This window comes from Aspergillus chevalieri, chromosome 3 (genome assembly GCF_016861735.1).
Source record: "Aspergillus chevalieri M1 DNA, chromosome 3, nearly complete sequence".
NCBI classification, from domain to species: Eukaryota; Fungi; Ascomycota; class Eurotiomycetes; order Eurotiales; family Aspergillaceae; genus Aspergillus; species Aspergillus chevalieri.
In genome coordinates this window covers 496,283-511,344 of record NC_057364.1, presented here as the reverse complement: position 1 = coordinate 511,344, position 15,062 = coordinate 496,283, and the positions used below count along the sequence as shown (strand labels likewise).

At 51.5% G+C, this 15,062-nt stretch overlaps 1 protein-coding gene across 1 annotated transcript; it reads left to right on the top strand.

The window, feature by feature from the left end:
* Window positions 1-9,354: 9,354 nt before the first annotated feature.
* Window positions 9,355-13,479, top strand: sskB (putative MAP kinase kinase kinase SskB; the record flags this gene model as incomplete). Its single annotated transcript, XM_043276769.1, has 2 exons — window positions 9,355-11,123; window positions 11,175-13,479. 2 exons carry the CDS (start codon window positions 9,355-9,357, stop codon window positions 13,477-13,479), a joined length of 4,074 nt encoding a protein of 1,357 aa, XP_043134714.1.
* Window positions 13,480-15,062: the final 1,583 nt, after the last annotated feature.

Below are 15,062 nucleotides of genomic sequence, written 5' to 3'. Positions count from 1 at the left end.
GGTACGTGGTTTGTGTGTCCAGTCTTCTATTGGTGTGAATAGCTTGAAGGCAGGGTGGTGTTTAGAGAGGCGTCGTGCGCGGAAGGTGGAGATCCAAGGCTCTTGGATGAGAACAATGTGGTAGCCTTGTTCAAAAGCGAGTTGCAGAGCGGCTTCATGTGGGGATGGGCTCCGGGCCACGTTGACCTGGAGGATCTGCAGTTGTGGGAGAGATTTGTCATATCTCATTGGGGTGATGTGGGACTGGGAACTGCTTCCACAGCAGGGTTCACAGAGGAGGCATCAGTGCCTGTTTGTTTATCCTGGTTGCTGTCCTCTGTAGTTTTGGGTGGCAGAACTTGTTGTCGACCAGATTCAATTCGTCGAATAGCTGTTACCTGTGTCTTGGGAACCCGGACCAAAATGCCCTGCTTGATACTCGGCCGTACAGGGCAATGTGCATGGTCAGCAGGAGCAGGTCTTTGGCAGTTGGCACATTGTTGGGTGCTTTCTTTGTGACCCTCTTCAGTGTGGTCTTTAGCTCCACATAGCCGGCATTTGGGTCGTCGGGTGCAGGTCCGGGGGTTATGGTAGTCCCAGCACCGGGCACATTGTTGGACTTTGGGGGTTATGATCTTGCGCCTAATGCGGAGGTTCTTGCCGAAAAAATGGACCCAAGGTGGGATCCTGGGGGCAGAAGTCTCTGGCACTGCCAGGACCATTGTTGCTGTGTTGTCTGTATTGAGAGAATGTTCTTGGCTCTTCCTGGACCAGTGTAGCTTTAGGGGCATGGTGCCTGTCTGCAGCTTAAATTCTTCCTTTGCTGCTTGCTCTGATATAGTGACAACAGAACCATCATAGCCAATGTATTGTTTGATGGCACCGGGGATGACAAAGATTGCCCATCTCTGTTCTAACTCAGCATTAGAGCCTTGGATTACCTGTTGTATATCATCCTTATTGACAAGTAGGATCTCTGCATTTTGGACATCTTTAGGCCCAATAGCGAGCCCTGTGGGAACATGTTGTATTTCCTTGATGGCGTCAGTGACTGCTGGATCTAGGCTACTGCGAAGCTTTTGTAGAGTCGCATGCGGGCTGGCATGTCGGGCAGGGTGGTCTGTTGGGAGTCGAAGGAAAAGGCGAAGAGGTCTTGCTGGCTTAGGGGCTGAGACAACAGGTTGTTTTCCAGTTTTGTTGTTTGGTTTGGATGGGGAGATAGTGTTCGCATATGTTTTGGGGGGGCTAGCTGGGCCTGGGTTGGCTGTGTGGCCTTGGTCATTTGCCTTGCCACTGGGTTGGGTGAAGTAGTTGTGCACGAAGGTCTGTAGAGCCTTGCCAAAGGAGGAGGCCCTGGGGAGGCTTTTCTGTTTCATAGAGGAGAGCTTCTTGTCCAGTAGGTTGAGGAACTCCAGTATCTCCTTGTCTTCCTCTTTCTCTTTTTTGGCCCGGGCTTGTAGGGCGACGCTGGCGTTTTTTTTCGAGCTCGAAGTCAAGTTGCTTGTTTGGGCATTGTGGCTCCAGCATAGCTGGTGGCGATTGGGTTGCCATTTCATAGTCCATGAACAGAGGTGTTGGGGGTGGAGGCGAGGCATTTGGCTCGCCTGTGCCTCCCTCCATCTGGTTATCTGGCTTTTCGAGTTTTCGGTGTTCGCGGGCTTTCACTAGCGCGGCTAAGCCTTGTTCCCGGGGGCTGTCCCCGTAGCGGGGACCGCCTGAGGCGTGGCCTCTGGCCGAGTGCCTGGTGACAGGCGGCATTACTCGTCTGGGGAGCGTGAGTGTAGTAGTAGTAGTAGTAGTTGCTATTTTACGTCGGAAATTCGGTCACATGTCAACTAAGATCACGTGCCGCGGGGGTCCCGGAACGGAACATACGACGGGCGGAGCAAAACCGCCTATCTGGTAGCTAAGCTGATTCTATCATACACTGGCGAAGACTCCCTCGCAGGAACTTGCTGAAAAACTCTTGGGCTGAATAACCAGCACTATATATCCATTCAGGGGGAGGAGGGGGAGAAGGAGGTGAAAAGGGAGAGGAAGAGGAGATTTTTTTTTTTTTTTTTTTGGGGGTTGGTGGGTTTGAGGTCAGTGTGCCGGACATATCGTGCTGTAAAAGTGAGACCTCTGCAACCATCCATGGAGATCCCTTGTTCCTGACTTGGAGCGCAGAATCTCATCCACCTGCCGGTTACCCCATGGCTGTGGGAAGGCCTTGTGGCCTTTTCGACAGTAGTAGAAGTGGTGGGGGGTCTTCGGGCGTCCACAGGAGCACTCCAACTTGGCGTCTTCATGTCTGAAGCGCTCATGATACTGTGCGAAGTCCCCATGGCCCGACCGGGCGGCAAGGAGACGACTGAGGGTGGTTCTGGGAAGGGATAGTTCATGGGGTCGTTTATCCAGGCTGATGGAGAGATCCTGATATTGTTGTGGCGCATTCTCAATCCAGTATGATTGAAATCGTCGCCAGAAAATCTCCTTCAGAGTCCGGTGAGCCCAGGCATACCTTGCTGGAGGGGCGTTGGTCTGTGGGATCAGTCTGGCACCTTTTTTTGCTTGTTCATCAGCCAGTTCATTCCCTGTGATGCCAGCATGACCAGGGATCCAGTGGACATAGACTTGTCCAGGCTGAATGGCCTGACATCGTGGGGACCGGGTGGGCCAGGCATTTGCAACCTTTTGGAAGGCCAAGATGGTTCGTTGACTGGAGCCTCTGGGGGAGCCCTGTAGCTGCTGTGCCACTTCCTGGTTATCAAGGAGGACATACAGATTCTGTGTGTAGGGGGCTTGGGCACTATCACAGGCGGCCTTTAGCCCTTCATATGCCGCAGTGGCCTCTGCATCAAAAACTTCATGCCTGGGGAGGCAGAGATGGCCGCAGGTGGACTCCTGCTTCCAAGCACCCCAATGTCCATACCATCCAGCACCAGCCACAGCATTGTTGCTTAAGCGGCTGCCATCAGTGAAGAGGAACATGGAGAGTGGGGGGCATGTGTCAGCCCATTGTTGAAAGGTCTCACCTGCCCTGTCTCGAGTCAGGCATATATTTTGGATAGTCTTGGAATCCTCTGTCTGCCAGGGGGATATACCAGAGGGTCAGTCTGTTCTACCCCCTGTAGCCATGGCAAGTGATTATGGATTAGACGTGTGTTCACAGGAAAGGGTCGTGTTCGGAATAAGCGCCTGTGAACTGGATGGCGGTTGTCCAGTCGGGCAACACGCAGTCTGGCAGACGTGCGTTTCTGGTCCAGGATGATCTCCATTGGGGGAATGGCAGTTTCTCGATGGAGGGCTGGAATAGGAGTGGTCCGGTATACTGGGAGAGTACCACGGAGAGCATCTCTGAGCACCTGGTCAAGGCAAGAAAGGGATGAGTCAACTCGATTTGAAACAGAGCCCTGATTCCTGGGTCTGGGCCTGTTTCGGCCCGGCCACCAGGCCTCAGCCCCATAGCAAAGAACTGAAATGACACAGGCAACTGTCACGGCGCTCTACTAGGATGATGGAACGTCCAACTCATGGGTTCTACCTAGGTAGCTATCGACGAGAATAATCAACATGAGGAAGGAAGAAAGGAGGTAACGCCATATTTATCAACAAAGCAACAAAGCAAACAACCACACCTCACGTGATAAGCAACCAACGTGACCAGGCCGTCACATTACCCCCCGGCTTCAATAGGCATTGTCCTCAATGTCATGGTCAACCACAGGTAAGAACATATGAGAAAGCAACAATACATGAGACACTTGAAAAAGAAAAACACATGAACATGTCCAAACATCTCCAAAAATCAATCATCGAGATCATTAAGGTCATCAAGACGGTTTGCCTCTAACCTTGCAATCATCTGCTGGTTCCATATTTTATTGGATTCCTTGTGTGCCTTCATGGAACAATCCTTCACCCAATGATCAGAGGAGCCACATCTCACACAGGATCCTTGTTGTCGTCGTCTGTTCCTTTCATCTAGGGAGGTGGACGCTGCTGACAGGGAGTTGATATTGATGACGCTGAGGTCCATAGGATCAGACTTGGTGTGAGAACCAGATTGGTGTGATTGAGGGTGGGAAACATTGGTGGAATTTGAGCTGAAAGAATGACTTCCCAATTGTTGAACCACGCGAAGGAATTCGATGTAGGATCTTGGAAGATTTAGTTGCTGGTTGAGGCGTCCTCGGAGAGTAGGATTGAGGCCTTTCCTGAATGCTGAAATCTTGGTGACATCAGGCCAATCTTTGCCCTTTGCCTCATAAAGAATCCTCTCAAACTTGGCGATGTAGGCTGCCACAGATTCACCACTGTCCTGCTTTAGGGCTAATAGATGATCTTCAGCTTCTTGAATCTTGTTGGGGTTGTCGTAAACCAGAGATAGTTGATCAAGGATAGTGTTGTAATCCCAGGTGTTGGTGTCTTCTGCGTAAGATAACTGGGGAAGAACTAGAGCTTGGACTTTGCTTTCCAGATTCAGATAGACATAGTAGAACTGAGCCACTGCATCACCAATAGCTGGAGCATCAATCCTAAGCTTAGCCTTCATCGAAGCAAGCCAGGTATCAAACTTCAAAGATTGTCCATTGAATTTCTCGGGATCGGGAAGGCATGGCTTTGGTCGTTGAAGTGGTTTGGGTTCGTTTTTGATGGATTCGATTTCATTCTGGAGGGCGCGGATCGTAGAAGAAAATTCGTTTCGGAGTTCTTGAAAGGGGTCCATGATCTTTAAGAAAGGGATCGTGAGCTTGAATCTTGAAAAACTTAAGTCTTGAGAACTTGAAGGGGTGCCAGCATAGTCGCAACCACTGGACTTCTTGAAAGTTGAACTTGAATATGCCAACAACAGAAGTTTCAGTCCTGAGCTCTAGAAACTTAACTGAAGCAGCGCTTGACTTGACTTGAGGATGAACTTGAGGATGGAAACTTGAATGGAGACACTGTTATAGCCTGGCCAGCTCCCGAACTGCGGCACCAGCGAATCCCTTGAAGGGAGAAGCCTTTGGTATTTCTCTCCCTAAGGTATAAAAGGAGGATGTTGATTATTATGTCACGGCGCTCTACTAGGATGATGGAACGTCCAACTCATGGGTTCTACCTAGGTAGCTATCGACGAGAATAATCAACATGAGGAAGGAAGAAAGGAGGTAACGCCATATTTATCAACAAAGCAACAAAGCAAACAACCACACCTCACGTGATAAGCAACCAACGTGACCAGGCCGTCACAGCAACTGTAGCTTGTCGCAGTAGGTGTGCCTTAGTCCCTCTAACTGTGTTGGCTAATGATCTGACACCGGCAGTTGTCTGCTTGGCTTTTGCAGCTAGGGTTCTGCAGTGTTTGCTAAAGCTCAACCTCCGGTCAAACCAGATGCCTAGCCAACGCGTTGCGCCGCCAGGAGGGGGGGGTGTGACTGTGTGTGAGCCTTGAGAGGTGTGGATAGAGCATGTGGGGTTGGAATGGTTGGTCCCACGTGTGAAGTGCTGCAGTTCGGTTTTATTGAAGTCAAATGTGAGGCCTTCTCTAGCTCCCCATTGTCTGAGCTCCTCAGTGCAGTGCTGAAGCACAGTGCAGTTTTTCTCCAAGGAAGGGGAGGCCACAAGTTGGCATATGTCATCAGCATACCCAAAGCGGCCGCGTTGGCGCAAACTGAGCCCTGTTTGAAAATGGGCTCAATGAATAACATGAAGAGGATTGGGGAGATTGGGGAGCCTTGTGGGAGACCTGCTGGAACCTGATATGTCTGGCTTGTATGGTTCCCTAAGCGGAGGCTGGCAGTTCGTCCCTGGGTGAAGCTAGCTACCCATTGGACCACATTTGTGGGCCAACCCTGCTCTCGGAGACGCCTGATCAGTCGTCCTGATAGGATAGCGTCAAAGGCGCCTTGCACATCCAAGGTGAGCATGGAGGCCTTCAGACCTCGTGACCATGCCTCCTCGATGTCGTGTATCAAGGCTGTGGCTAGGTCTGTTGCAGAACGCAGTGGGAGAGCTCCAAATTGCTGAGGGTGGAGGACTTTATATTTGATAGCAATCCATGCCATCCTGCGTGCGATCAGGCGCTCAAGTCCCTTTCCCAGAACTGACAGGAGAGCAATGAGCCTGTAGGCCCGGGGGGAGCTTCGGTCCCTCTTCCCTGGCTTTGGAATGGCTACAAGCGAAGCGTCTCGGAATGGAGTAGGATGCCAACCTTGCTCTAGGCAGTGTCGGTATAGTGTTGAGATGGCGGGGCCTAGGGCGGGCCATGCTTTCCTAAGGATAGAGGTGGTTATGCCATCTTTTCCTGGGGTGCTGTTCTTGGGCTTGGCGACTGCAGTATATATCTCTTGCTCTGTGATGGCAGGGAAAGGCAGAGTAGGGTTGCTAATAGGTTCCAGGTTGAGCTCCACATCCTCTGAGCATGAGGTCTTTTGCAGAAGTGCCCGGACCAAATAGCTTGCCTTGTCATCTGTAGAGGTATGGAGTTGGTCTCCTTCTTTTAAAGGGGAGATGGGTAAAGTTCCTTCAGTTCTGTTCCACTTTACCGCATTGAATACATCCTTGGGTTCTTCAAATTCATCAACTTTTGAGCGCCAGAATTGGCGTTTGCTATGCCGAACAACACGGCGGAGGGTCCGTTTGGCATCCTCAATGCCTTCTGGGGTGGACATTGGGTCTCGTACAGTCCTGCGGAGTGTCCTGACTACACTGGAGCAGTCCTGGTTCCACCATTTGTGGCCACAGGGCCGGGGATATACTCGTTTGGTCGAGGCCTCCAGAGAGGTGGAGATTGCCTGGGTGATGCTAAGTGCAAGCTCATCTAGTTGGGAGGGAGAGGGGCAAGGGGGAAGAGTAGAGGTTATTCCATCCACATGTCTTTTCTCCCCTTGTAATGTCTCCTGGAATAACTTGTCGTTGTGGGTAGACCAGCGGAATGGCGGAGTATCCCGGGGTAGGTTGTTTATGCTCCATTGGATGGCTGTGAGGATGGGTTCATGGTCTGCAAGGGGTGGGAGGTCTGCAGCGACTTCTGAGGATATCCCAAGGCTGAGCAGAGCGCTATTGGCCCAAGATAGGTCAATCATGTTTTGTCCACGAGTTGGTGAGTCTGGTGGGAGCGTTAGGGTGAGGTTCTGGGACTCTGCCCAAGCTAGGAAGGGTTCTGCTCTGAGAGAAGGTTGAGCAGAAGACTGCCAGATAGGGTGTTGGAGGTTGAAGTCTCCAGCTATCAGGCAGGGGAGGGATGGAATTGTCTGTGTCATGAGAGACTCCAAGCCTTGGCCCTCATCGACGGCACTCCGGGGGGCGTTATAGATATTAACCAGGAGTGCTGTCTTCTGGGGGGTGTTGATTCGGACGGCCAGGATGTCTCTGGATGGTGGTCCAAGAGGAACTAGTTCTGCTTTCAAGTGTGGGTGTTTCTGTATGTATGTGAGGACTCGGGGCCTGTTTGACCAGTCCTCAATTGGGGCGAGTTGGTGGAATGATGGATGGTGTTTAGATATTCGACGGGAACGGTCTGTGAAGATCCAGGGCTCCTGAATTAGCACTGCATGACAGTTGTTTTCAAAAGCCAGTTGAAGCGCAGTTTCATGTGCTTCCCAGTTTCGGCCAACGTTGAGTTGGAGGATCTGTAGATGAGATAGTCTATCTAACATGATAGAGGTTGTTCTCTTGTAGGTGATGAGCCCAAGTTCTCAGAGGGCTCGTTTGCATTGGTCTGGTCTTTTAACATATGCTGGCGCGCTCCTGCTTTCCTGACTGCAATGTATTGTGACCTTGTTAGTCTTTGGATGACTCCCTGTTGTATAGTAGGTCTGGTGGGACAGTTTGAGTGGTCTGCTGGGAAGGGGCCACAGCAGTTGGCACAGTTTGGTTCTGGTGATTTCTCATGGTTATGGTGGGAGTGCAGCTCTTCACTATGGTCCTTCTGGCTGCAAATGCGGCATCTAGGGGTGCGGGTGCAGGTCCGGGGGTTGTGATAGTCCCAGCACTGTGTGCACTGTTCTATGCGGGCCCGGGGGGGTTTATGCTTGATTGGTGTGTTCTTGCCGAAGAGCTGGACCCATTTGGGCACTGTTTGAACTTGAGTTTCTGGGACTGCCATGACAAGGGTGCCAGACAGCGGATTCTTATTTGAGCGGTAAAATTTCAGAGGGGAGAGGCCTGTCTGAAGCTTAAATTCCTCCAGAGCCATCTGTTCGGTTATGGGCACTTGGTTCCCATCATAACTGTTATACTGCTGGGGCGCGTTTGGTAGGGCGTAGATAGCCCATTTCTGTTCAACTTCGGCTGTGGCTCCCTGTATAAGGCGTTCCAGGAGCTCCCTATGTTCCATGAGGAGCTGGAGGCCCGGGCCATCCTTAGGCCAGATTGCCAAGCCCGAGGGCACTTGTTGGATCTCTTTAATGGCTGCAGAACAGGTCCCGTCCAGGTGTTTCCTCAGTATGTCCAATGTGGCGTACGGGCTAGCTTGACGGGCTGGGTGGTCCTTGGAGAGGCGGAGAAAAATGCGCAGAGGTTTCTCTGGTTGTGGTGACTTGCCTGTGGCCTTGGGTAGCTTGGGCTGTGGCCTGGGGGCGTTATATGGGGATCCAACAGTTTTGGCATAGCTGTTGTGTGCCGGGTGCGGGGGGTGGTAATTCTCCTGTTCAGAAGGATCTCCAGTTGTTAGGTTCTTTCCAAAGTTGAGGACCAGGGTCCTAATGTCTCTGCCCAAGGAGGCTGCTCCCTGTAGGCTCTGCTTTTCCCAATCGATGACCTTCTGGCTAACCATGGAGACAAGCTCTAGAACTTCATCTCCGGTGGTCTTTATTTGCGCTGTTTTCGATGCCACTGCTGCTGCAATGTGGCTTTGGAGTTCTAAGCCCAGTTGACTTTGGGGGGACTCGTGGGCCGGAGTCGTAGGAGGGGTATCCCGTTCAGGCTGTGTGGGTGGATACTGGTTTTCAGGAGGATTGCAAGGGAAGTGTTGAGCTTGCATCGGTATCTCACGTCTCAGCTGTTCTGGTGGTTGTTGTGGGGTGGTGGGCTCTCGAGGAGGCGCGGTCGGGGTCTCGCAGACCTCCGGGGCATCCTCCATGCTGGCATCTTCCTTTCCATTGTGCTTGTTGAGTCTTCTCTCACTTCTCAATCGCATAGAGTGCAGGCGATCTTGCGCTCTGGTAGCAGGGCCCATTCTTTTCCTGGCGCCCATGGTTGATGTGGTTCTGTATCCTGCGGTGATAGGCCGGAAAAGGTTCCCCGGCATAGGCAGCGCCACACGTGCTCACGCTAAACCAGATAAGGAAACGGCCTCGAAGCTCCATCCAAGACTCCGTCCTCAAGTCTTCTGCTCACCTCCTCCCCCTCCTCTCCCCTATCATGAAATCCACCATGGAGCCCCCGCCAGGTCGAGACTTCTCGCCCATGGAGCACCCGGAGATCCTCCATCCCGACCTGGTTGAGCCAGTCCCTTCAGACGACCTCCTGGAGCGCCACTATCCCATCAGAACTACCTCCGATTACGCGGAGAACTACGAGAACCAGATCCAGACACCCACCGCTGCCGTCGCCTCCTCGCCGCCCCAATCCCATGGCCTCACTCCGTGGCCAAACGCCCCCATCACCCGCCCCCGGGGCTCCAGCATGGGCGCCCAGTCGGCTCTCGACAAAATGCCCCCCGTCGATGGCCACCCGCTGGCCGCCGAGCGAGAGATGAGGCCGCAGCGTCCCTCGGGTCCCGCCAGAACACCTTCGAACACCTACGCGCCCCAGCGTCGACCTCCCCAATATCACTCCTTCCAAGACGAGCGGCAGCGGTCGTCATCGGCGAAGCGGAATTCGAGACGGGACGCTAATACCCAGTACCGGGCCCAGGAGAAGGCGTATGTGCAGCGCATCCGGGCGAATCCGCAGGCATGGTACCAACGTTTCGACGAGGCGCAGAATATGATGCCGATAGACTCGGATTTGGAGGAGCCGTCGCCGTCGTCGGAAGTCCCGTTCGAAGACGACGCGTACGACCCGGATGTCCAACTCTTTATTGCTCGTGATAATCAGCCGTCGATCGATGAATTGAAGAACCCCAAGAACCAGGAACGATTGGAATGGCATTCGATGCTGGCGTCAGTTTTGAAGGGAGATGTTGTTAAGCAGGAAAAACAACGGCTTCTGGGGTTGACGGATAACAAGCGGTCTGCTGCTCAAAATAGTGCTATCTGGCTAGGTGTTAGAGCAAGGACCTGTGGGCGGAGTATTGCTCTCCAGCGGAAGCTCATTGAAGAGGCACGAGCGGGTCTTGGGCCTCTGATCGAAGATATTATTAATTTCGAGATCAAGGGAGAAAAGGAAATTGGCAAACCGGCCGTCAAACAAGTCGAAGATGTTGTCCAGCAGATTGAGAAAATGGAGATGATGTACTCCACTCAGAAAGAACTTGAGATGGCCAACCCCCGGGTCGCTTCCGAGGAATACTGCTCGAGCCGCGACGCCGTGTTTGCATGGCACAACACTACAGCGCTCATCAACACCGAGTTAGCCATTTTGCAAAAGTGGGTCGGGAATAACGAGCTCGATTTTGTCAAGCCCAGAGTCAAGCATGTCAATAACGATCTGGCCGATGACTCGTCTTTCCTAGACCGCATTATGAAGGAAGACGGGCTCAAAACGCTTCAAGGGCGGCACAACATGCTTCATGGTATTGGCGAAGTCATTCAGAAAGCCAAAAGTACCTTGATTGAGAACGCAAGTTCTTTTGCTAAACGCCATCTGCCCCCGTATATTGAAGAACTACTCACCCTTATCAACTTCCCTTCACGTCTCATTCAGGAAATTATCCGAGTCCGACTGTCGTATGCCAGGAAAATGAAGGATCCGGCTCAGCAGTCTCCGATCCTGGTCGATCAAATGATTTCGCAATTTCAGATATTGATGAAGGTTGCAACTGATATTAAACAGCGCTACTTGGATATCTCCAGGCCCGAACCGGGTTGGGAACTGCCTCCTTGTATTGATGAGAATTTCGACACCGTTGTGCTGGATGCTATGAAATACTACTTCCGGCTTCTCAACTGGAAGTTGAATGCGAACAAGAATACTTTCAAAGAAGCAGAAATTCTCGAACAGGATTGGGAGTTTTCGAACGAAGTTGGTCGTTTACTTGAGGGCGGAGATATCGAGGTAGCTGAACAATTCAGGTACGACTATCTCATTAGGTGCTAAGACTTTGGTTTTCTAACAATTGGCAGTGCCCTGACTGCAAAATCACTTCAACGCCTGATGATCCACTTCGAACGAGAAATCACTGTCCGGGAAGACGAAGACCCACTTGACATGGATAAGCGTTACAAGAGTGTCTTGGATTCGACGCGAATTCGTCAGCGCAAGCTTTATCGGTTCTCTCGATTCTTACGCCAGCTTTTTGAAAACGCCACCGAATACAATGTGTCCTCTGACATTGCGTATGGCTTCTTCGAAGCTCTCCTCGCGTCGAACCACTTCCTGGTGAAGTCAGACTCCGGCCCTAAAGGCATCTACATGTTTGCCCACCACGCGCTATGGGGCCGGCCAGTTGATATTCAAGCAATCATGGCCACCTCATTCCGTGAAGAAGATTCCACCAAGGACTCACCTGCTACCCCCTACATCCTGGTGGTTCGTCCAGAGAAGCCGATTACTTGGACTGGGCGGGAGATGGAGGTGGAGATGTTGGAGCAGCCAGCCGACGTGCGACTGGGCAAGCTCCGTCTCATCGTCGAAGGGACGCAGCAACGCCTCTCCAACGCCAGGCTTGAATTGGCGCAACTGACCGGAGTTCAGCTCGATATGGCTGTCGAGCAACGTGCTAACCTCGCACGTGTCAATGTGGAACTGAACAAGATCAAGAAGATTTCATTCAAGCTGTCCATGTCCATCATGGATAGTGTTGCCATCATTCGCCAGCAGCTCAAGGAGAAAGGCGTGGAGAACCAAGAGCTTATCCAAGCCTGTTACGCTTTCGCAACGGAGTTCGGTAAACGATCATCGAACTACGTCGATGCAAACAGGCATGCGATGAATAGTGCTCGACTCGTGGAATTGTCTCTTGACTGGGTCTCGTTCATTTGTGATGATTGTGATGCCGCTGACAGAAAAACGTTCAAGTGGGCTGTAGCTGCACTTGAGTTTGCGATGGCAATCACTTCGAGCAGGCATCTCATTTCCATGGACGATGTACAGTTTGGTCACCTTAGATTGAAGGTAGCCGGTTGCATGTCGCTCCTCATTTCTCACTTTGATATCATGGGCGCCCGATCCTCTCTTGCCGCTCAGGCCGAAAAGAAGCGGATAGAAGAGCGCGTTGGAAGAGGAAAGTTTGGTGGCGGTCGGATTTTGACAGATGACGAGGCCACCAAGTTGGTTCGTGAACAACGTCTGGCTCATTTGACTGCTCTTGAAGACTCCCGTGTCGAAGAGGATGCGAAGCGCCAAGCACTGGGAAGAGTTTTGGAGGGATCTAATGAAGCTGACCGGTCACTCACCGTGCTTTCTTCATCAGCCACCAATGTAACTCTGCGGTGGCAGCAGGGCCAGTTCATCGGAGGCGGTACCTTCGGCTCAGTCTACGCTGCTATTAACCTCGACAGCAACTACCTCATGGCCGTCAAGGAGATCCGTCTACAAGATCCACAGCTCATCCCCAAGATCGCCCAACAGATCCGCGACGAGATGGGCGTCCTAGAAGTCCTGGACCATCCCAACATCGTCTCCTACCATGGCATCGAAGTCCACCGTGACAAAGTCTACATGTTCATGGAATACTGTTCCGGCGGTTCCCTCGCCAGCCTCCTCGAACATGGTCGCGTCGAAGACGAAACCGTCATCATGGTCTACGCTCTCCAACTCCTCGAAGGCCTAGCTTACCTCCACCAAGCCGGCATTGTCCACCGCGACATCAAGCCCGAAAACATCCTCCTCGACCATAACGGTATCATCAAATATGTCGACTTCGGCGCCGCCAAGATTATCGCCCGCCAGGGCAAAACCGCCGTACCCATGGACGCTTTCAACGCCGCAGGCCACAAGGAAGCTCTCGTCCCGCGCAACGCACAGTACACGCACCAACGCAAGAATCAGCAAACCATGACCGGCACCCCCATGTACATGTCCCCCGAAGTCATCCGCGGAGATTCCTCGAATTTCGTCCACCGCCAGGGTGCAGTGGACATCTGGTCTCTGGGCTGCGTGATTCTGGAAATGGCCACGGGCCGCCGTCCCTGGTCCACATTGGACAACGAATGGGCCATCATGTACAACATCGCGCAGGGCAACCAACCCACCTTGCCGTCGCGCGATCAACTCAGTGACCCTGGCATCGACTTCCTGCGACGCTGCTTCGAATGCGATCAGATGAAACGGCCTACTGCTGCGGAGCTGTTGCAGCATGAGTGGATTGTCTCTATTAGGCAGCAGGTTGTGCTTGAGCCGGCGACACCGGGGAGTGAGAATGGGGGGAGTATGAGCGGGAGTGCTAGTTCGGCATCGGGGAGTCGGAATAATTCGTTTTATATGTAATCCCCCGCTTTTTCTACTTTTCCTTCTATTTTCTGATCTATTCCCCCCATCCTCATCTCATTTATTTCATCCATCTTATCTCTTCCGTTATCTACTCATGGCAAGGGACTGCATATGATACCCCTACCTCCTACATCCTTGGCTACGATCTATCCACTTACCTTTTTTTTTTTTTTCCCACTTCCCATTCTACTGTACATATTCACACCTTCTATTGTCTTTACTTTCTTCTTGTTACGATATACGGTTGCTCAAGTATACGGGAGAGCTTCATTTCATTTTGAGTTTTGCTATCATGGTATACATACGAAATTGATTTTCTCAAGCTGTGGCCGCTTGCCTCTTTCCCTGTTAGTGCTCAGTCCTCGCCGCTTCGGACTCGCTGAGCAGATCTGAGCACGCCCTGAGCGCTCCCTGAGCAGCCTGAGCAGATCACGGAGCAGAGGGTGAGCCGATGAGTGAGCATCCTGAAGAAGGTAGCCTCAATAAAATGCATTACGCTAGCGTATCAAACCCACGTCAGTTCTCCTCGTGTTCCTTCTAACCGCTGTTCCTTCTTACCCTCACCTTCGCCATCCTTCGCCAAAGCGCTGGCATCATCAATCTGATGGTCGATTGTGGCCATATTCCTTTTGCCCTACCGGTGAGGCAAATTTCAAATCGAAAACTGACCATCTTTTTAATTTGGTGCTTACATTGATCATTGCGAATTCCCGAATCAACATGCATCTGCCAGAAAGAGACGTTGACCCAGAGCATATCAAGCTGCTTTCTTTATTTGGAAGACAGGCATGGTGACAATCCGACTGTTAGATGGTTGTAAAGATACCTTATCTAAAATCTGATATCTATTTTGTCAACTGTACTTTCATGTTGTTCTACACTTGAAAACTAGATAATTAGGCGTTCATACAGATTTTGTCCCATCAAATTGTTTAGGTTAAGTTCCAGTCCGTCTGGGATCGACCAGTATCTAAGCAGTATGCTCCAAGCTCACAGAAATAAGCTCACAGAAATATAATCGGCTGTCTTGTGAGCTAGGCTGAGACCCACGGGAGATTGAATGCTCCCATGAGCAACACTATAGCTTCGGACCCTTGGAAGTGTATATACTATTTCTCACCATCTCTAATTATATCATTCCCTAAAGGGCTGGTGTATCGGAGCCAACCAGATAAGCGTCTTGTCAATAGAGCCCTTAAATCACTTTCCATGTTCACTTGCAGATACATGTCTAAAGGTTTACGTGGCCCTTATTCCTCAGCAGAGTTGGAAATATAAAAAACTCCGGCTTCATAATGAGGTTTGATACATGTCTACCTCCTCGCCTGTCAACTCATCTCTGACTCCGAGACTATCACCCTTATTCGACTGTGATCCTTGCCTGAGGCTTTGGGGATGGCGTCTGACAGCCGCGTGGGGTCAATGGAATTGTCAGGAGAATTGCACAGGCAGTTTGTAGTTTGTTAGATCATTACGAGTAGGTGATGGAGATGAAACAGGATATAAATATAGACCACTTTGCGCTGTAGCTCGGACCTTTTACAGACCAGGAGTGGAACGTAGTGATGTTTCATTGCAAG